Source organism: Euprymna scolopes, chromosome 30 (assembly GCF_053919585.1).
Source record: "Euprymna scolopes isolate OS-2025 chromosome 30, ASM5391958v1, whole genome shotgun sequence".
NCBI lineage: Eukaryota > Metazoa > Mollusca > Cephalopoda > Sepiida > Sepiolidae > Euprymna > Euprymna scolopes.
Window position 1 is genome coordinate 24771429 of NC_136511.1, and position 24786 is coordinate 24796214.

At 33.7% G+C, this 24786-nt stretch overlaps 1 protein-coding gene across 2 annotated transcripts in view; it reads right to left on the reverse strand.

The window, feature by feature from the left end:
• The window catches only part of LOC145254721 (interstitial collagenase-like), a 127767-nt gene extending 105982 nt beyond the window's left edge, over positions 1-21785 (reverse strand). The window contains exon 1 of one of the 2 annotated variants that reach the window (XM_080113443.1): positions 21624-21785. In XM_080113443.1, the coding sequence (XP_079969569.1) occupies positions 21624-21710 (87 nt within the window). In that variant the 5' untranslated portion in view covers positions 21711-21785. The remainder of the gene's footprint in view (positions 1-21623) is intronic. The other variant, XM_080113444.1, reaches the window with a different exon arrangement.
• Between the last annotated feature and the right edge of the window lie 3001 nt (positions 21786-24786).

Consider the following 24786-nt stretch of genomic DNA (forward strand, 5'->3'; position numbering starts at 1 on the left):
AAATGTCCTAGAGCTAATTCAATATTACGTAATGTGATTGATAATTTAAAATTTAAAAATCAAATTATAATTAAATTAAACATCCGTTTCATAAGAAGGAACAACAACAAAATCAATTATCTGTACGATCGTTTCGGAAAACAATGCTTTTTATTGTGGTATACATCAAGTTATGTACAATAATTATATATAGTTTTTTGATAAGCAAGGTCTCCTCATCAGCAAATTTTGAAAGATTTTTATTGAATTTATAAGCCACCATAAATAAACCTAGCATTAAAAGTAAGGCAGATGCATCTGAAAAAATTGAAATAAAAGGTCTGGATTTAAAATTTATAAGAAAATAATTATGGGTTAGAGATAGAAATAAGTAGAGAAAAATATATATTTTTGAATTTACATGATAAATTTGCTTTAAAAATATATAGAGATATTTACCTTTTAATTTTTCGTTTTTTGAAATCAGGAACTTGCTTATCAAAAAACTATATATATATGTATATATATATATATATATATATATATATATATATATATATATATATATATTTATTTTTATAAAATGGCTTAAGAAATCCCAACGAGAGAAAGATGTATATTTAAATAAGGGGGTGGTCACCAACAATGTGTATTTCTTAACATAATTATTTTTATTCTGTGTTATGATTTTTCATTGAAAATTATGTTTAGATCATTGTAATAATGTTTATTAATAATTGAAATAGTTTTAACGCGTTTCGGACGTTCTGTGAAGCGTCCTCTTAAGAAAGTATTTAAAATATAAAATATTTAGAATATACTTAAGGTGTGTTTAAAATGTAAAAGAGCATTTTTGTAGTTCATTTGAAATGTTTCCGAGCAGTGGAAACATGTGTAAAAGATTCTACTCTTTATTCGTATGTTCAAATTCTATTACTGTTTCGTTGGGGACGGACTGTAGTCACTGCTGTCTTGTGTTTCTCTCTCTCTCTCTCTCTCTCTCTTCTTATGTTTCGGCTTATCTTTCTTTGTTTTTTTCTCATTTTTTCTCCTTTTTTACTCTTATTTGAGTGGAGGTGAGGGGTACGTTGGTGTTTGGTCAGCTGGGTGCGTAGGGTAGTATGTGTGTGCGTGTGTGTGAATGTGTGTGAGTGTGTGTGTGTGGGTTTTCTTGTATTAGTCTGTAGAATGCGTGTTCTGTTTTATAGTATCATAATGTTTTCTGCTTCCCTACGAAGGTAACTGTGATCCAAAGTCGTGTCTAATGTGTTCGTGTGAAGAGGGGGGGCAGCTCCTCTGAAATAAGGGTAGGGTGTTTGCATTCAATTTTGATATTTAATTTTTAGATTCTTAGATTTTAGTATTGTGATTTTTCGTTTCAATCTTAGACTGTTCGGGCATTCTTAATATTATGTTTGTTTAGATAAAGAGGTGCATTTATAAATATACGTAGCGGATCTTTTTAATGTTTCTATTTGTGTGAGGAAGGTCTTGTTCCCTAAAGGGGAGGGAGCACTTGGAGAACTACAGTTATGGGAGGAAGGCTGATAGTTATCTCAATCATGAAGGATTTCTCCTCCACTGATTGAGGGTGGGGGCGGGGTGTTGGAAGAGATACTACACTATGGTTCTAGGTTTTTTCTAGTGCTGTTGGTTTCGAGATAAAGTAGGGTTGGTATTGTTCAATGTGTTGTATTAGAAACAAGGGTATTGTGCCTGTGTATGGCTATATGCGCGCGCGTGTGTGTGTGTGTGTGTTTTAATGTGTTGGTTCTGATGTATGTGTGGGTTTGTATATGTATATGTACGTGCATGCGAGTGTGCCTTGCATTTCATTTTTTGTGTGTTAATATTAGGCTCTGTAGAAAATCTTGTTATAAAGATTTTTTCCTGTGTAAGTAAATAAAATAATTGTCTGTTTGGAAGATTAGCATTATTTGGAAGCTATTTCCATTGCATATAGAGTGGCCTTACATGAGAGCAACATTAAAATTGCAGATAACAGACACATCTATGTTTCAAAACACGTACACATATGCAGTGGAAATTGCTTCTATTTTCCAAAGAGACACTTGTTTTATTTACATACACAGGAAAAAAAAAACTTCACTCCGAACTAAACAGTGCCTAATATCCACACACAGACATATGCACGTAAATATACATACACACATTCACACATAAATAAGAACCGACACATTAAAACACACACACACACACACGCGCGCATGCATACAGCGAAACACAGGCACAACCCCCCCTGTCTCTTATACAACACATTGAACAATACCAACACTACTTTTCATCGAAACCAACAACACTAGGAAACACCTAGAACCATAGTGTAGTATATGTTCCAACACTTCGCCCCCCCCTCTCAATCAGTGGAGAGAAATCCTTCATGACTGAGATAACTATCATCCTATCTCCGCAACCTGAACCCTTCCAAGTGACCCCCTCCTCTGGGTAACAAGACCTTCCCCACACTAAGAACCGATCCTGGATCTGGCCATACCCACATGGGGAGACAAATAAATAGAAATATTAAAAAATCCCCCACGTATATTTATAAATACACCTCTTTATCTAAACAAACATAATATTAAGAATGCCCGAACAGTCTAAGATTGAAACGAGAAATCACAATATTAAAATCCAAGAATCAAAAAAATAAAGCTCAAAAGTGAATGCAAACACTTCTACCCTAGTTTCAGAGGAACTGGTTTCCCCCTTCCCGCTTCAACCACACATCAGAAACGACCTTGGATCACAGTTACCTTCGTAGAGAAGCAAATATCTTTATGATACAGAACACACATTCTACAGACCAATACAGAAAACACAGGCACACGCTCACACACACTCATACACATTTACACACACACACACACTACCCTACGCATCCAGTTGACAAAGTTGTAGGGGACTAGGATATATAAATACCCCAATCCCGTTACAAAAGAATAATGAAACAAATGGGAATTGAAGGAAACAAAGACTCAATTAATGGATAAGATAAATGTCGTTTATTTGCTGTTGAAAGAAATGCACGTTTTAGTTATAACATGTCCGCGCGTATGCAACCCATGTTCGTTACAGGACTGGTGTTGTAGCAAGAATAGGAAATGTGTTTTCATCCCAAGTTCGGGTCACTATTGTTTGTTCGCGCGTGGGAAGAGAAATAAATGTTGTAGGAAAATTGAGAATGGTAGTCCAGCGTGTAGACAAAGAAGAGGATATTAGAGTTGTCATCAGTTAGTAGTCAGCTACGCGAAGGTGTTCTTAGTGGCCAGTAGTAGTTGGAGAGAGAAAGAGTGAGAATGTATACATACAGTCTTTAGCTCGTGCCCCATACATAGTAGGAAGTGGGCGTGAGGTACGCGTGAGCGCGCACCGAAACGGTGGCGGCTTGTTAGCCCAACCTCTCTCGTTGAGAGTTGGTCCTAAAGAGGATTAGAAACAGCTTATCGCCTTGTTTTTATACTCGTTTCAAGAGTGTATTTTGCGCATGTGTATTTCTTTAGAATGCGGAAGTGACGTCGTCCATGTGCTGTGTTCGTGTTCGCGTGTGTGAGTACATGTGTATACGTAAGTGTGTGTGTATATATACGTGAATGTGAGTGTATGTACGCGAACGTGAATAAGTGTACATGTGTGGACGTGGGCGCGTATGTTTGTGTGCGTGTATGTATATGACAGCTTGAAATATGAATGTGTGTTTTGTGTGAGACTTGAAAAAGGCTCGTACAAAGTATAAACGCGCCCTCATCTCCACAAGTAAAAGTAAAAAAGGAACAAAATGAGAAAAAAAACGAAGAAAGATAAGTAGAAACACAAGAAGAGAGAGAGAGAGAGAGAGAGAGAGAGAAAGACATAAGACGGCAGTGCCCACAGTCCGTCCCCAACGAAACAGTAATAAAATTTGAACATATGAATGAAGATTAGAATCATTTACACATGTTTCCACTGCTCGGAAACATTTCAAATGAACAACGATAATGCTCTTTTAAACTTAAAACACATTTTAGGTATATTCTAAATATTTTACATTTTTAATACTTTCTGAAGAGGACGCTTCACAGAACGTTTGACACGCTTTAAAACTATTTAAATTAGTTAAAAACAGTATTACACTTCTATGGCTTTTTGGGCAAGATAAAAAAAAAAAATGCATGCACAAACACACAGACAACTGTTTATAAATTGTAAATATGGGTTTGATTCTTAAACGCTGGGGGGATTTATTAGTTAGTTTAAGATCCATAGAGTGAATGAGGTATTTTGGTAAATGTTGCCAGTCAAGAGTAAGACTCCAAAGTCTACATTTATTACTTTGTAATCACTTTAGTCACAAAGACCCTGAACCCTTCCCCTCCCACATTTCTTGTAGGGCCTTGTGCCTAATTTTGTTGTTTGATAATCTTTTGTTTTTTGTTTTTTTTTGTATTTACAAAATTTTAAAAGCAATAAAATATATAAACAAGATCAAAATGTAGTATCTGTCCGGCAAATACTGCAAGCAAAGACCGTATGTGGGGGCAACCCCATATATAAGACCTTGGTCAATGAAGGGGCAACCCTTCATACCAATTGCTACTATCCAGCTCCCCTACTCCCCGGGGAGTTGGTCCCCATTTCCCCTTCACTCCTCACTTTAAAAATCGGCCTTGTGCATAATTTGCTCAGTGAGGGAGCAAATAAATACCTTAAAGTGTAGTATATGTTCTTTAGATGCGGCACTTCCATTTGTTGTTCTCTTTCAGTGGAGCAGAAATCCTTCACGACTGAGTCATTTTTTATTTTTTTGCCTTTTCTCAACGTTAAAAATCGACCCTGGTGTCTAACTCTCTCCTGTGGGGAGGCATTGTAAATAGGTACAATGATCTGAACACAATTTTCAATGAAAAACCAAAACATGGAAGGAATAATAAAATAATGTTAGAAAAATACACATTGTTGGTCACCCACCTCATTTATATATATATATATATATATATATATATATATATATATATATATATATATATATATATAACCAATCATCAGTGTCAGCTGTCAGTCTAGAGAGTAAATTTGTTTCTCCACTGATGATGGATTATTATCCGCAGGGATCTCTGGAATAAGTATGATCAACACTTGAAAAAAAATCAGAAAGATGCATAAATAAATATTAATAGAAATAAATAATCTAAAAAAAAATTATTGAATTATTTCTCATTCATTAATGTATTTATTTATCTGCTCATAACGACTGTACACTCCTGCATTGTAAGTCATGAAACATACCTCTTACGATCAGATATAAATGTTTGAATCAGTTAAAGAAATTAAACGTAATAACAGTAGGCATTACCACCAAGAATAATTCCCAATACTGAAAAAAGAATTCTTGTAAACACAGAGAACAAAACACTAGGGAATCAGATACTAAAGAATTGATATACAAGAGAACGTCTTCTTCTCAAAGAAACGGGAAAATATTATTTCTCTATTAACTTACACCTGTATGTAAGCATATTACTATGCGTATTTAGAAGCCTATATATTCGTATATATATATATATATATATATATATATATATATATATATATATGTACGTATATATATGTGTATATATATATGTATATATATGTACGTATATATATATATGTGTATATATATATAAATAATATATATATATATATATATATATATATATATATATATATATATATATAAAATAAAATATAATATTTTCCGAGTTTCAAATATCGCATTTTCTCATCATTATTACAATATAGTTATTCATTATAGTTTCATTAATACATTTTTCAGGTTTCATCTATTCATCACTTTTATATCTATCTATCTATCTATCTATCTATCTATCTCTCCCTCTCTCTCTATTTTTTTTTTCGGAGATAATTCGTGGCCTGAAGACGTAATCTCCCTAGCATAACATGTATGCACATATGTAGCCATCAATGTGTGTATAAATAAATTATATATATATATACACTTGTGCCCGATATTATTCATACCCCTCGGATCTTTGAGATTTCTATAAGAATATTGCTCAAACCAGAAGGTAGACAATATTAAAGGGGTTTCAAACAATAAATCAAGCATAAGCATTTAATTTAAACTCAACAAATAAATAAATTATGCAAGTTTGAAACATTATACAAAGAAAAACAATAATGGCACTAGTTCAAAATTATTCATACCTCTCTTACTAATAGTCAATAGCATGCCCTTTATTCTTAATAACTGCCTGTAACCGTTTTGGATATTTATCAACAAGGTTTTTACAAGCATCAACACTGATTTCTGACCATTCTTCAATGCAGTAGTACTCCAAATCCCTCAAATTTCTAGGTTTCTGCTTTTTAACCTCAGTTTTCAATATGTGCCAGAGGTTTTCGATAGGGTTCAGGTCGGGACTCTGTCTAGGCCATTCAAAAACATTAATTTGATTATCCTCAAACCATTTCTTGACTATTTTGGCAGTATGTTTTCGATCATTATCCTGTTGAAGGACCCAATTTGGTCCTAAATGGAGCTTTGCCGCATCCTGTCTAATGTTTTTCTGGAGTATCTCCAAATATTGCTCCTTCTACATGGTTCCATCTATCTTGATCCAACTACCTGGACCACTAGCCGAAAAGGAGCCCCAAAACATTAGGCTACCACCACCATGTTTCACCGTGGGTATGGTGTTCTTTGGGTTGTAAGCTTCTCCTTTCTTCCTCCAAACGTAAGAAGCATCCATATGGCCAAACAATTCAATTTTTGTTTCGTCAGTCCACAAAATACTTGAGAAAACGGACTCTGGAAAATTCACATAGGTCCTAGCAAACTTTAGACGTGCTGCAAGGTGTTTTTCGGTGTGCAATGGAGTCCTTCGTGGTCTTCTTCCTTTCAGACCATTTTCATGCAGAGTCCTTTGCAATGTTTGCCTTGATATTTTTATGCCAGAAGACTGCAGATTTTCTAAAATGTCCTTAGTAGTGGTGGTTGGATTTGCATTAACACTTCTTACAATATTCCTGGTGGCTCTAGCAGACAGTTTCCTTTTCCTTCCTCTACCAATCAAGTTGTTTGTTGTGTGGTGGCTCTGGAATTTTTTGATGATGCTCTGTACTGTTGCTGTAAGGACCTCAAATTTCTTGGAAATTGACTTGTAACCTAAACCATCCTTATGTGAATTCACAATTTTAGTCCTAAGATCATTACTAAGCTCTTTTTTCTACCCAATTCTAATAATTTTTATTCTTTTATTGGTTTTCAGTTGATATCATTTTAATTTCTGAAAAATGCAAAAAACGAAATGAAATTATCAAAGGTTGTATAAAAGCATTCAAAATAAGAATCAAACAGGAAACAAACAGTCAGAAAATCGATTAATACTGAAAAAATAAGGGGGTATGATTATTTTTGAACATTGCAGATTTTATAAATAGCTGTATATTTCTTTTATTACAAGTATCCCGAGATTCTAAAATGACGAAAATGATCAGAAGAGGTTTATTAAGAATATGTATCAATATGGACGTAAACAATAAATTCTTACAAAGTTACACCTAATAAACTCAATTTTCAAGGGGGGGTATGAATAATATCGGGCACAAGTGTATATATATGTGTATATATATATATATATGTATATATATTTATATATATATATATATACATATATATTCAAATCAGTTGTTTTTTATTCTGATATCGGTTAGAAAAATTTTAAAACACATTTAGAAAAAAAATTCTTTGTAAAATGATCACGAGATTTTGCGTAAACTATCGTGAACTTTTTCGTGAGAAATGTAAACTACCCTACCATTTCTGTAATTCTTAACGTTACTAATTTTTATTAATTTCTTTACATTTTTAACAGAAAAACGAAGGTAAAATCGAAATATGAAATAAAATGTAACAACAACCTCATTTATATGCCTCATACCCACTTATAGTCGGACACCCAACCATATATATATATATATATATATATATATATATATATATATATATATATATATATATATATATATATATTAACTAATCGCCGCTTACTGTATATTTTACTTGTGACTTTTAATTTTTATTTTCACTCTTTTGCACTTTTACTTCAACACCTTATGCTGATTCATAGACGAATCGAAAGCGCTCCTGACAGAAAAAAACTATGGAACTTTTATTAATATTTTTGATTGTGATACACAAAGATTATACGAAAATCGAAAAATTAAAAAAAAAACAATTAAAGAATCATTAACAAAGTGTATCCGTTGCACTTAATAATATTTGCTTGAATGAAAAAATGCTGCATAGATATACCAATATATATATATATATATATATATATATATATATATATATATATATATACTGATATATAAATACCAATATATGTATATATACATATATTATATTATATTATATATATGAATATATACATATATTATATTATATTATTATATCATACATATATATACACACAGATATATATATATATATATATATATATATATATATATCTACGTTATCTTGTCTGCTGTCTGTATATGTGAGAAATGGTTTCTATCACACTACTCTGTCAATTTTTAGTGTATTGATTTTAAACTTCTGTCCAACAAATTTAGTTTGTATTTTAGCTGCTAAAATAATTGTCAAGAAGTAAAATTGTCTAAACATGTACCTTCTACGCATGCGCAAATATACATGTTTACATAAAATGTGGTTAATTTACAATGTTCTGATATCCATTTGTTGTTAGCTTGGGATGGAACGAATGACTAAAGAGCTCTATGTTTTATGACTATTATAGTTTTTTGCATCCAATGCATATATTTTTTGTATAGTTTTTTTTAACTCACCGGTATATCAGGTAAAATAAGAAATAATAGTTAAACCTGTTTTACGATCGAACAACGCCAACATAGCAAATAGTAGTTTCTTAAATTAAGTTAGATCATGCACTAATTAAGAAACTTAATTAAAAGTTTTAATTTTGTTAGAAAATAACAGAGCCGCCAAAATTGTAGGATTCTGATTTATGTCTGCTGATAGCGGAAGATCTTGTCGACTTTCTTATTAAGAAGAGAAGAATCCAGGTTGTACTAAAACCTGATATAAATGCGGGTGTATCTCAGGGGACGATCGTTCGACATTTCTTATTCCTAATATTCATAAATGACCTCCCTAATGAAATTGTTTCTTAGATGGGTATATTTGCAGATGGCAGCATGCTCTATACCAGACAGGAGAGGAAAACAAATGAGCACATATCTAACGAAATGGACGAAACACTAGAGAAATACCTTCAATCCGTGGTTGAATGAGGACAAAAATGGATGGTCACATTCAATATAGCCATGACTAAGCTTGTTTCCTTCAATAATTACAAGAACTATTCTCTACCACCAATAGCTATGACTAAAAACACATTACCTGAATGTACTTCTTTCAAACTCCTCTGACTAACGTTCACAGGGAACATAATCTGGAACAGATACATTGAGAGCATTGCCAAGGCTCCTGCGAATAAGGTGGACGCCTCTATCGTGCTAGAAAGCTACTTACGCCTGAAAGTATCCTGTACCTCTGTAAAGCCACCATTTGCCCATGCATAAATTACTGTTGTCACATTAGGGCTGGTGCATCTGCTGCCTTTCTCTCGCTCTTGGTTCCGAAGATAGTTGTCAATCTTATAGGTCCTGAACTGTCATCGAAGCTTCAACCTCTGTCCCATCGACGTCGACGTGATGTTGCATCCCTCTGCCTGTTCTGCAAGTATTTTAATTGTGAATGCTCCGACGAGCTAGAAGCCCTTGTACTCTCTCGACGTAAATACCCCCGGCAAAACCGACAATAAGCAAAATCCCACCCCTACACACATAGAGATCACTAGATGTAAGAAAGCCTTCTACTCTAATAGTTTCTTTTGCAGAACTGCTAGACTTTAGAACTCCCTTCTGAGTTTCTGCTTTTTTCAACTTTACTAACATTCAGAAGTTCAAGTGCAATGCGAACAGATATCTCGCTGCTCAACTCCCTACATAGTATCCCTGCAACTTATGTCTCCAATAGTAGAACTCTACATCAAAATGGCAATATACCTTGTTTGGAATGAAAATGGAATAAAAAATAAAATAAAATTATATCCTGTTTAGTAAAAAATTACACGATAATTGATAATGTATTTATTTGTTTCAATTTGTTTGTAAAATTGTTTCCATTGCCTGCGAATAATGAAAATTGCATCGATATGAAAACAGTAATTTATGAAATTAAATAAAAGCTTTGTTCATCTTCTGAGTCTGACCGTTAGTCCTGACCTAAAATGAAGAGACTTACATCAAATCTGTTGCGTCATTCTGCCGTTCCAGGAGGTATCTCACTCCCGACACGCTTCTCTCCTTTTTTACGAGCCAGATACGTTTTATGATAATATAATGTTGCCCCGTCTGGGCATGAGCTGCTTGGAGACACCTATAATCTTCAATGTTGCCCTTTTCTATTCCCCAGAACATCATTCACACAGAAAATACGTTGCGAGCCTGTCTTTATTCCATCGTAATTTTCATAGCAAGTTTAAAAAAAACACACTCGTCTAGTTACAACCATTATAAACAATTTCCTTTATTTTATATCGGTGCTTAAATTTAAACCCACATTCTATGAACAAAGCTTCTATTTTTGAACTGCACGCCTGTGGAACCCTTTTCCGCTGGGCTGCATTCCAAGTGACTACTATACTGTCATCTTCATGTCGAAAATAAACCAGTTATTAAATTCTATTCAATTTCAACAAGTAACGGTCACTACGCTGTTGTCTCATTGACCACGGTACACTCATCTATGTGTAGATTCCGACCTTAATAAGTGCTGAATCTTTTGCAAAAAAGAACGCTTATCTCTGCCACACGAGTCAATTCTGTCTAAAATTTATAACCTTTAAGATCTATCAGCGAACGTCTCCTTGTGTTTTTCTTACATAACAAGAATGTTTATTTGCTTAGCAACAACTGTTATATAGTGCTATTTTTATTATTATTAAGTGTTCTTATTAGTAAGGATAATTGTCTTAAGAGAGATGAGATTCTTAGGAGAGTTCATGGAAGTAAGAGATCTTCGAGGTTCATGTGTGTGATCATGTTGTGAGATATGGAAACATTAACAGGTGTATATAAAGAGAGAGTGAGAGTATATAAATGAGAGAGATTGCATATAAATACATTTTGAGAAGGTGTTTTCATATCTAGATAGACAGACCGATAGGTTAGCATTTATCCGATGGATTGACAGGTTGGCATTCATGCTTTGACGGTTCGTATGAACGGGAGTGTCTGTATAACATACATAGACACATATACTTTCTAAACATATATTTTTTAGATGATGAATTTCAAATAGTTTGTACACATAAATAGACAATATCTTTTTCATGTAATGATGGACACAGGAGACGGCAGTTATAAAAAAACATGATGAGCATTTATTCTTCCACTGACCGGCTGGTGGCTTTGCGTTCATGAATTCAAAGGTTCACATTCTATTTCAAAAGTGACCGTCTCGCTTCTAGTTTCTCCCCTAACTAACTAACTTTCACTTCCTACATTGAGAAATCCATGCATGTCCGGCCAACGTAACCACAATTCACGTGCCATCAAATTGCGCAATCTGCACGTTTCCGAACATTCTGATTTCCCAATAACCTATTGTTTCTTTGTTGTTTTCACTAAGGAATTCAACCTACATATCTAATTTATTTAACCCATATTTTATTATCCACATTCTTCTAACAATGAATAGTTTATTTATTATTTATTTTATCAGAATGAACAATTTACTGAACATTCCATTTAAACCTATTGTTCTTGAAAACTAATCTCCAGGGTTCGATTTCGGCTTTCTCTCATTTTATTTTCATTTTAAGTAAATCTCTCTATTTTTATACTTACATGAAAAGGGGACAGCCCTTATCGTGTAACACAACAAGAACGACGATGTTAAGAAGAGGAATGCTCGTAAAAAATAAGCGATGGCGCCTTTTTAAAAATAAGTACTGAATCAAAACATGTCTGGCCTATTTCTTAAGAGTTATGTGAGATGTACTTTTAAATATGAAACAGCAGTTCATTGCTTTTTTCTATTGATTATAATATTTAACAAGAAAATATTGGAAGCATTAAAAGCAATAATTGACTAGCTCTACTTTATATATAACTGTCATAAAGCTATTATAAAATATGCATTAATAACTATGAATTATCGATCCCGGCAGCATTGTTTGCCTTATGACAATTAGTTTAAACTTCAGTTAAAGAGGAATCACAATGAATATTCATCGCAACGTAATAGATTTATCAACTCTATAATAAAACGGTGCTTCCAAAACTAAAGTCTGCTAATTTTTTTAAAACTTAACAAGGTGAAGACCTACGAAGATGGAGTAGTACAATTACAACCAGTGACATTCTTCCTAAAGAAGTTATTTTTTTACATAGTCAACGTTTTTCTAAATGCATTTTTGGTAGGAATTCATGGACGAGTCTTTGCTTTTGACGAACGTAAATCACATAAGTTAAGTTCTTAGACTGTCATATCGTCAATATCTGCAACAGAGAGATGGCGCTTTTACATTATGAATGCAGAAGTTAAGTCACAATAACAATGCACTTTGGAAACATATCTCTGATCCATTCGGGCGGAATAAAAATGGGAGGCATTACGTTTAAAACATGCCTCATATATATATATATATATATATATATATATATGTATATGTGAACAAATGATTAATAAAACATGTTAAAAGACATCTTGAAAAAGAGTTAAACACATTTAATTTTTAATAAGGAAGCACAAGATGTGGATAGTCCTTAATCCGCGGAGTTTCGAAAAAATACTCTCCTTCTTATAAGAGGGCAGGAATTAGCAAAATGCGGGATCGGATTTTGCTTATAAAAGTGTTTAATGAAACCACAAGTAAGTCACAGATCTTACTTGGTTAAAAAAAAAGGGTGAGGTAAGGGGAATAGGAGGTAAAAGAACAATGATAAAAGATTTCTTATGAATGGATATTCCGGTGAAGGGTAAAAAAATCCAAGAATAGTAAAATCCAAAACGGTCAAATTAAAAATTTCCAATCCAATGTGTAAATTCCAAATTTATATTATTCAATTAATATATATATATATATATATATATATATATATATATATATATATATATATATATATATATATATATATATATATATATAAATTGAATGATTAATCAGAATCAGGAATCTGAAAACTCGTAATTTTTGGAGTTATCAAAATTAGCACCAGAATCGGAAGATTTCCTGCCTATTTTCCGATGCCAAAAACGATTTTTTATATTCTTTTTATATTTATAAAAACTTAATTTTGGCATGACTCATATTAAGGATAAACCGATACATATTCCTTGTTTTTTTTTTCAATGTTCCCAATAGCAAATGATACAGGTAACTTACTGAGATGCGGTAACCCCAGTCTTTCACGAAATTAACCTGCCAACTAACCACCTTGTTCGTGTGATTTAACACCATTAGATTATTTTCTGTGGGGGTTCTCATATCCACAGTTATAACCCAGACGCAATATACCGCTTGATATTATTTGGAAACAACCCTCGTATATAGATTTAGTTCTATTACTTATTTGCCAATTTTAGGCAGTTCGAACGGATCACTCGGAAAAGTACTCCAACTTGTGCAACTAATCTATTTTTCATCGTTTTGTTTTATAATTCATTGTGTCTGCGACGCTTGTGCTATTGAAAATGCTTCAGAATTCAATGCGTTGGCTTTTTATTTAGTGTTGGTTTTGAACGAGATCTTTTGCGCATGACATATAATTAAGGGCGGGGAAAATTATTCGTTGAAAAGAAAATAGGAAAGGAATTGATGGCATCATGCGAAGAAATATATATATATATATATATATATAAATATATATATGTGTGTGTGTGTGTGTGTGTGTATATACATACACGTGCGCGCACACACACACACATATATATACACGCTCACACACATATATATTGATATATATATATATATATATATATATATATATATATATATATATATATATTGTGTTCTTGCGTAACTCGCGTAATTAGATTAATCGACGACATTTTAATTCTACCACTATTACAATTAATAGTAATGATATCATAATCTTAACAATCAAAAAAGTAATAATAATGTTAATAATTGAGCAAACTATTGCAATAATATTAACAAGGAAAAGAAATAAAATACTAAATGGACTGGTTATAAATGAACCATCACCAAGAGTAATAATAATATTAATAACAGTGACGCAAATAATACTCAATCAAGGTAGTAATTGAGGCTGAAGGCAGCTACATTGAATAGATGTCAATTCTACTACATAATCGAGCTCCCTGAAATGATTTATTTCAATAAAAGTTTTAAAATAATGCTGTAATGTTGTTTTCTTTAGAATAACTTCATTGTTCCTCCTTGCATTTTGTGTTAATAAGGATGAATGTGCATAGCTTATTCCACCGTTACATGTTTTAATTTGTTACAACCTGTTACAATTTGCGTTACACTTATGTTTTATATTGAAATTTTCTACAATTGCTTCATTATCTAAAGTAAGTTGATGCGCCGTGGAATACTATATCCCTTATATCTACTTTTTCCTCTCCTGTTCTACTGTCTACTTCTACTGTTCCCCGTCGTAGTTGTGGTAGTGGCCCCCCTTATCTTCCTCCTTCTGCTTCTAGTGAACAGATGCGAAGCTAATGTGCGTTGCCTATTTGTATTTATTTGCTTCGCACAAAAGCAAAATGTGAGACGAAGTCTTTTTTAATGTTGGGTTAAACCAGTTCCCCGAAAGAAAGGCAAAAGGGGAACTCTAGTTGGGACCAAAAATAATAATTGTTCCAGTAAAGAGGGGTTTCCTTCCATTGAGCGAAACAAATTACCTTATGTCTAGCATCTACGCCTGTGGAACTCTGTTCCGTCTGCCTGCTTCCCACCTGACTACAACTTGGATGTCTTGAAGTCCAACGTTAACAAATTCCTAATGAACCGCCCCCTTAAGTAAATACTTCATCAAATCTCCACACTAACGTAATGTACTTGCGATAACCCTTATCCCTGAGTGGCTTCCTGGCCTTGATAAGTGGTGATCACTGTGAAAAAAAACAGATACTACACGTTGATTATGGCCCTAAGGCCAAGAACAACAGACAAAAATAAGCGTTTTTTTTTTCTATTAGTCTCTCGCACGGCGAGAAAAATATAATACAAAAGTCATAAAATGCCATTAGAAGGGCCAGCTGCCAAGTGGAGGAACGCTCTGGTCTGCAAAAAGTGCCTGGTCAGCACCGTCGGAATTATCCAACAGATGAGTCTCAGAAGATTTGAAGAAAACAAACAAACTAATCCGTTCTCAAAGAGAGAAAGCAAAGGCTAGAAGAATGGGCCTCCTAGAATAGCACAGTTTTTATGCAGCATGATCCAAATAGAATATATATATATATATATATATATATATATATATATATATATATATATACTAGTACATATCTTCCACCTCCCTTTCCTTCTTTATTTTCTCTACAATCTCATCGTCATGATTTTCGTCTCCATATTCGACTGTTCCACCTCTTCTATTCTTTTTCTTTCTCTCCTTCCTCTACTACTAAATATAATCCTATCAAAAGATATCTGGTTGCTTGATATCTTGTATAACTAAACGTTTTTTTTATGTTGTCTCTAGGCATTTTAATTCGATCAATCGATAAATCGATACGCAGTGATCAGCTTGGTTTACCTCGCAATCCTTTGCTTGTCATTCATTGTCTCTTCGATGACGAGTTCGATTTTCTTTACAGACTCATATTTTATTGCTTCTTTTCGACTTAAAAAAAAACGAAATCCTACAAAGAACAAACACCTCTTCCCCAACAAACCGAGCAAAAAAAATTAAAAAAAACCCAAAACAAAACAAAACAACAATAAAAAGCCCAATCAGACTATAAAACTATCTAAATCAGAAAAAAAGCAGGAAACACCAAAAATAAAAATTATGATTTGGTTCAAAGTAACAAAAAATATCGGAACATTGATTCAACTATTTTAAAGATGTGGAAATTACAAGTCTCGATGATATGCGGCTTTAGACTGAACATTCTGCGCAGGAATGCACACCTTAAAGATCTGAGCGTGAATTGTCAGGCTCAAAAAAAAGGTCTAAAGCTCATTGCTCAAAATTACATGTTTCATGCTACAAGCCTAGCTCACAAAGTCATAAAATCCAAAAATAAATCACTAATGCCCAGGTCGCAAGAGCAAGATCTTCATGTAAAATTCCCAAAATTCCATGCAGTAAGCAATGCTTAAAACATTCCAAACCATTTTTTCAAAGCACCAATAATATGCCTTTCTCTTATTGCTCAAGAAACCGACTCGATGATTCTGAATACTTATTAAAATTACAAAACTTCAAGCAGCAAGTAAAACCCCACTGCACAACAGATTGGACATAATATTACTACAGAAAGAATAAGAAAGATATCACAACAGATTGCGATTACTCTTCCTCTTCATTTTCCTCCTTCTCCTCTTTTTCCTACTACTACATCTATCTATATATCTATAAAAGTAAAAGTGTCTGTGTGCGTATCTGTGTATCTGTGTGTGTAAATTTCCCTACGCAATAACTCTATCAATTTTAAGTCTACAGACTCGAAATTTGATATAAAGCGTACTGAGATTTGGGAACATATTTTTAATCCGTTTTCGGCTCGACATTTGGCGATGTAGGGGCCAAAGTTCAACGATTTGACCTTTGAGTACTCTACCAAACTCCTCCGACAATTTGGGGTCTAAATTTTTTTTTTTTTTTGCTCAACATACATCTCCAAATACCCCGGCAACGCCGAGCCCCCATGCTAGTCTATATATATATATATATATATATATATATATATATATATATATATATATATATATATATATGTCTATAAAAGTTAACGCGTATGTTTGTCTGTCTGTGTACATTTCCCTACGCAATAACTCTGTCAATTTTTAGTCTACAGACTCGAAATTTGATACAGAGGGTAATGAGATTTTTACTCTACCAAACTCCTCCGACAATTTTCGATCTAAACACTTGAAATTTTAGATATAGATTTCTTCGACAGGCATCTAACTTAATAACTTTATTTGAGCCCAAAACAATCAGTTTTAAGGGATCATAATAGGGGTCAAATTTAAAAAAATTGACCGTTTTTTTTTTTGTTTTTTTTGTGTTTTTGCTCAGCATACACCTCCAAACACCCGGGCAACGCCGGGCACCCATGCTAGTATATCTATAAAAGCGAACGTGTCTGTGTGTGTTTATCTGTCTGCCTTTGTATGTTACCCTACGCAATAATTCTGTCAATTTTTAGTCTACAGACTCGAAATTTCATATAGAGGGTAATGAGATTTGAAAAAATCGATGTGATCGGTTTTCGACCAAAAATTTGGCTGTTAAAGGGTCAAAGTTAAACGATTTGACCTTTGAGCACTCTACCAAACTCCTCTGAAAATTGTGGGTCTAAACACTTGAAATTTTAGATATAGGTTAATTGGACATGGATCTAACTTAATAACTGAATTATAGCCCAAAACAATAAATATTAAGGGATCATAATAGAAGTCAAATTTTAAAAAAAATACCATTATTTTTTTTTTGCTTTCTTATTTGCTCAGGATACAGCTACAAACACTCGGGCAACGCCGAGACGAAATGCTAGTATATCTATAAAAATGAAAGTCTGTCTGTGTGTCTTTCTGTGTACATTTCCCTACGAAATAACTCTGTCTACAGACTCGAAATTTGATATACAGGATACTGAGAGTTTGGAACATCATTTGGTCGGTTTTCGGCCAAAAATTTGGCTGTTAAGTGGTCAAAGATCAACGATTTGACCTTTGACAACTCTACCAAACTCCTCCGACAATTTTGTGTCTAAACACTTGAAATTTTAGATAAAGGTTCATTGGACATGGATATAACTAAATAACTTGATTTGAGCCAAAAATAATTAATGTTAAAGGGTCATAATTGGGGTCAAAGTTTTAAAAAAATTGACCTCTGCGGTCTCTACCATCTATTTCTGGTCTAAACATTTGAAATTTTACGGAAAGGGTATTCAGAGATGAGGCAAGCTTTTTTAATATGTTTGGGTAGAAAATTTGAGCTACCAATATATAAATCTATGTATGTATGTATGTTTGTATGTCTCCATAAAACTTTTGACAGACGCGACGAATTTTCAAAAGATCAGTATTGTTTTAAAGCTCAACCCTGCAGACGACAAATACCGAAAATTTAGCTAAAAACATTTCTTCACCCTCAATTGGGCACTTTCCTACTGGGAGGGTCTCTTTTTTCACCGATATTTTCGAAAGTCATCCCCTCTTTTCGATTTTCTAGCCTTAATTTAAACCTACGTCATTCCGGGTTAGCGGTGGTCGTAACAGCAATGACGTCACGTTTTTCCCCGTTCTTTTCCTCCTTCGCGTAACGGGTTCGAGCCTGTCTTCCTACTAGCACTTAATATTTTTTGCTCAACACACACTTTTAAACACCCGGGCAACGTCGGGCACCTATGCTAGTAAATTAAAAATGAGAGAAACGTCAAAAAACATTGAGCTTGTTATTACTTTTACTGCAGAAAGTGGTAGAAAGATGAACAACATATTGAGCTTGCTTCTGTTGCTACTACGACTACAGCAAGAAAGAAAAAAAATGTCACAAACTGTTGCATTAACTGCTAGTAGTAGTACTACTACAGAAATTAAGATATATTTATCACAACAGTTTGAGAATGGCACAACTACTTCATAATGAACGAAAGAGTGATTTCACAACAGATTGAGCTTTCTATTATTACTACTACGTCTGAAAGAAAGAGATAGATGTTACAACAGATTAAGTTGCTACTACTACTACTACTACTACTACTACTACTACAGAACGAAAGATTGATGTCACAACAGATTGAGCTTCATACTACTATTACACTAAAAAGGTTGAGCTTCTTCTATTAATACCGAAAAAAAGAAAAAGTGACAGAACATAATGTGTATATAATACTACAGAACGAAAGATGTACACAACAGAGTGAACTTGCTACTACTACTACTACTACTACTACTACTACTACTACTACTACTAAAGAAACAAAGAGAGATATTACAATAGATAAGTATTGCTACTACTACGGCATTAAGGTAGAAACAGCTGTCACAATAGATACAATTTGTTTTACTACTATTTAAAAAAGGACAGAGAGAGATATCACAACAGAGTAATCTTGCTACTGCTTCTATAAAAAAAAATGGCGAGATCTCATAACATACTGAGATTGGCCCTCCTGCTCCTCGCCCTCTTCCTCCTCGTCCTCCTTCTATTACTATTGAAATAAATAGAGTGAAATAACAACTACTACTTTTGCAAGATAAATTTGTTAACTGTTTACGCCGTTGATAGGTTCGAACGTAACGTTACCACTTTACGAAACCGGAAAACCTAAAACCTTTCGCATATGCAATTACACGTATGAATGTTAGACATTTCAAATAAGTTTCTTTGAGGCTTGGCACTGATTTTATCAGCTGATCTACCTTAGAGGCTTCCGCATCTTACATTAATTTTCAATGAAGAAATATGATAAGAACCAAAAACATAATGCATGTGATTGTTTGCGAATGTAATTCATGTAATTACACACACACACACACACACACACACACACACACACACACACACATATATATATATATATATATATATATATATATATTAGAGATTTACAATATCACAATGCGAGGAATGGGATATAGTCGGTGTTGATGAGGAAAGACGAAAACAAGTGGCGAGTTACAAATCAATAAGTACATACATATATGTATATATATATATATATATGTATATATATATATATTCAATTGTATTAAGTACAAATGTCTTACTTGTGTGGTCTGTGACATAATCCATTATATTTCGGGAAAAAATCCCCTTTTCAAATAGTAGATGTGACGGATCGATTCTAAGCATGCCAGATTATGGAGCGAAAAAAAATGAATATTTCTTGACGGTTTGAATTTCGTCAGATGGAGAAATAAAGGTAAGTGTAAGTTCTTGATAGTGTTGGGGAGGATCTTCCGCTTGATAAAGTTTATTTAGCATCCAATCCTAGCACACTTTTCGGAGATCTGAAACAGTTTTTCGGTTGTTGCAAACTCTGTCTGGCTAAGACTAAGGGAGAGAAGTGATATGTAGTTTGCTTGAAGCATTGTGTGGGATTATGTAGTAGAGATTTAGAAGGCTATCACAAGTCGATGAATGAGATATAGTCGGGGTTGAAGAGAGAAGACGAAAACACGTGGCAATTAACAAATCAATAAGTACAAGCATATATGTATATCTCTCTCTCTCTATATATATATTTATTCAATTGTCTTACTTGCTATGTCTGTGACTTGTCACATACATAGAAAGTAAGACATTTTCCTGTGTTGTATTTACTTTAACATTGTTAACATTGAATTTATCCTTAATTAAAAACAAAAAAAAACAGATGTTTTTTAAAGGAAAAAAAACATAACCATTTCATGATAGAAAATCAAACATATGCGAGAATTCACATCGTGTATTCATCTTGGCTGCCATCTTTGTTTGATAAGGAAAGCTATTCATATCATTCTTTTCGTATCGGTTTTAATCATAGCCAGAATTTGGAAAATTACAAATTTACTCAATCGATCTGTTTATTAGCTTGAGAATTAGCTGATGATACCCACGTCATTTTTTTAATCATTTGAAATATTCCCTCTGTAATAATATTTTTTATTACATATTCACCCCAAACAAAGCACAGTACCACTTTGATGTACTTGGCTACTACCAAGGACAAAATTGCAGAGATACTATGTAGGGAGTTGAGCTGCAAGATGTCTGTTCATATTGCACTTGAACGTCTGCATGTCAGTAAATTTGGGGAAGCAGGAACCCCGGAAGGGAATTCCACATTCTAGCAGTTCTGGGGAAGAAATTATTGGATTAGAAGGTTTTTTTTTTTTAAATCTCTACTGTGTAGTTGTGAAACTTTGCTGCTTGCCGGGTTTGTTGGAGGTATTTACGTCGAGGGGTTACAAGGGCTTGTACTCAGAGCATCCACCATTAAAATACTTGTTAAACAGACAGAGGCATGCAACATTTCTTCGATGGGACGGAGTTTGGAGCTTGGATGACAGTTCAGAACCTATCAGATTGGCGACTCTCTTCTGTACCCTGGCCAGGAATGATAGACAAAAAGCAGATGAACCAGCTTTAATGTGAGAAACATATTTCATACATGAGCGAATGGTGGCCTTGTAGAGTTGCAGGATGAATAAAAAATACAAATCTGTATGATTTAAAAGTATTTACCCCCCTTTTAGTAATTGAAAAAAAATAGTACACATTTCATTGAATTTTGAATACTTATATATTTGTGTATTAAATATTTGTTTAGAAATGCTTTTCCCGATCGGCGAAATTCGTATTATATATACACACATGGTAGGACAATTAAGATGACTGTAATTCTTACTTACCACAGCTTGAAACGGTGTCCGCGGCCATAAAGCGCCGACCGATTGACATAATGCGATTAGAACGAGCCATGTGCCTAATGCGTTCATCTTAGGCGCCGCCAGTCTCTCCTTGTCGTGTTGTTGACTGTCCCAAGTACAGGGACCGACTGAATTTGATTCCAACATGGACAAGTTGTAAACACCGGATTTATACACTTAAAGATTGTTCTAAAATAACACTTAACAATAATTCGAAACAATTTCATTACACACGCAGACACACACACATTTATATATATATATATATATATATATATATATATATATATATATTGGCCTCCGGCCGGGATAAAAGTGTAGTATCTGTTCTGCAGATGCTGCACTTAAGATAATTTGTACCAGTCAATGGAGGGGAAATTCTCTATACTGGGATAATTATTATTTTTGGTAAGAAGAGTGCCTCCTTTTTGCCTACTTTTAGGGGAGCTGGTTTTTACCCCACCCTTAAAAACAGCCTTGTGCCTAATTTGCTTTGGTGGGGAAGCAAATAAATACAATATATATATGTGTGAGGGAGAGTGTATGAGTGTGTGTGTGTGCGCGCGCGTAAGTGTGCGCGTTGTGTATTTCATTACATGTTTAATTTCATTACACACACAGACACACACGTGTATATATATATATATATATATATATATATATATATATATATATATATATGAGGGAGGGTGTGTATGCGTGTGTGTTCTTTAAGATTCGACGAGTATAAAAACAATACACATTGCGTTTATTAAATAATAATTTCTGCACCGGCTGCCATTTGAGATAATGCAAAAGTGAGTATGAAAACAATTAAAGCACTCTGTGATTGCTGATATTGTTCATATAATCAGTTGTGCCGATGGTGCAATGAATACAATATTGAGCTGTCGAAAAAACGGAGCAGTCTCTAACTTCGCCCAATACAACAGCTTTAATTTAAAACTTTTATTTAAAAAATCAATTCAGGTAACTTGATTATGTAAGAGATCTGACATCTATTCAATATAACCGAACTCAGCTTAAATCAATGTCTTGATCCCAGCCCGGAACTGGGAGCATGCATTTTCTCGGCGAATGATCAGTGGATGGTGGTGATCAGGCTGGCTTTGGTGGCCGGGATGATCATGTTGATGATATTCTCGACGTGTGACCAAACGAAGTAATCCAGCGAGTTCAGTGAGAGAGAGGTACGAAGTCGTAGCTCTACTTCTGAAATTAAGCCTGGGGTTCTTTGGACTTGTGGGCCGGCGACAAAACCTTCACCCACCCCCATTTCTGCCGGCGGTGACCTGATTGCACACTCTTCAGCACATCTAGCTATAATTTGATGTTGACTTTTGTGAATTAATTAAACGAAACTTAGAAATGCTATCTTAAAAATTAATAATTAAAACAGACCTAGTCCTCATTCCGTGTCACCATAAGAAATTGAATAAAGAAAAAGTTGTCAATTAAAAATCATCTTCTTTTACTGTTTACCCAATAAATTCCATGTACAAAATTCTTCAGAAGTGTCTAATTTGGAGAGCTTTTAACCACAACTCACCAGACAATTGATATGCATTGAAGGTGGTGTTTCAATGGTTGTTATGCACTGGATAAGTAAATGGTGTAATATCTATCAATCAATGTCTGCATCTTCACAGTAAAAGCAATTGTAGGCTAATATTGGCTTTCAGAAAATGTTTTCAACTATGTCACCATTAATATTTTGGTCCTTTAACGCGTTAGTCTCAAATCCTATAGTTTATTACCTGTGGAGTATTGTTGAAAGGGAGACTTACGGATACCCTCATAGTATCATAGCTCCACCAAAGGCCGCTTTTGTCCTTGTGTTCTTTTAAATGAATGGGAACCGCTTAATTTCAGCTTCTGTATGGTTTTAAGTCGAATCGAAACAGTCAGTGAAGACAAATATGCTTTACTAGAATAACTGGATGAAAAAAGTCAAAATTATCTGCTGTGTTTCACTTCCGGTTCCTGCATTCTATTTGGCTAGATCAGTAGACCTCATTAAGAGAACAAGAAATACATTCTAAACCTAAAAATTCACTTTATCTGAAATGAAAATGCGTAAATGTTACCTTGCATTACCTGTTTACATTAGGGGTGGTGCTGAGGCGCCCTCATCTTGAATGCAAACATCATTTTTGTAAAATTCTATACGCTATGCAACTTGGTAAATGTCGGCGCGTTACTTACGGAAAAAAGGTTAATTAAACTGCAGAAGCACCTGTTAAACTCCACAAGTTCTGTAAGTTTCTTTTGTATTGCTTTGCTATTTTTATTGAAAACTTTCTTATTTCAAATAGCCGCTTAAAGATTCCTATGCGATGTCATAACAAACTTCACTACGCCCGTTCGCACGCGAACGTATTATAAAAGAAAAAACATTACCGAAGTCGGTGAAATGACACAAAAGAGTCCACAGGTCCAGGGGTTCTTACCATGCAAACGCAAAATTTGATTATAAGATTTGTTGTCATCGACCTCGAATACTCCAAAAAACAAATTAGAGTATTATGTTCTGTTGTAGCGTAAGGTAAGATTTACCTGATAATGAAGCGTAAATTAGAAGGTACTATATCTTGATTGTCACTGTCGTCATGTTCGCAGAGCAAACCGTAAGTAAAAAAAGAGCATAGAATCTGGACTATTGCGAAAAAGTATAATCAAGGACATCTGTATAAATATATATATATATATATATATATATAATTTTTATATATATATATATATATATATATATATATAAATTTATTTTTTCACTCGAAAAAAAACGGTCGGAAAGTGGTCCGACAAAGAGAAAAGTAGGATTACAAGAAAAACAAGCAAGAGTTGTCTGTGCTATTTAATGAAACGTTTATATATATATATATATATATATATATATATATATATATTATTCAAACACGGTAGCGTTCGAAAATATAGTTAATTGTCTGCTTTAGTCATTTAGAACTGCTTTAAAGCTTCACCGCTCACTCATTTTTCGACCAAATTTCAACAATTATTACAGTTTATAGATCACGTTCTTAGCTATATTGTGATTTTTATTCAGTTTTCCTTTAGTAAAACAAAAGTTATGATGAATTTTCTGACGTTCCAAATGTTAGGAGGTGAGCAACTTTTTTTATAATTA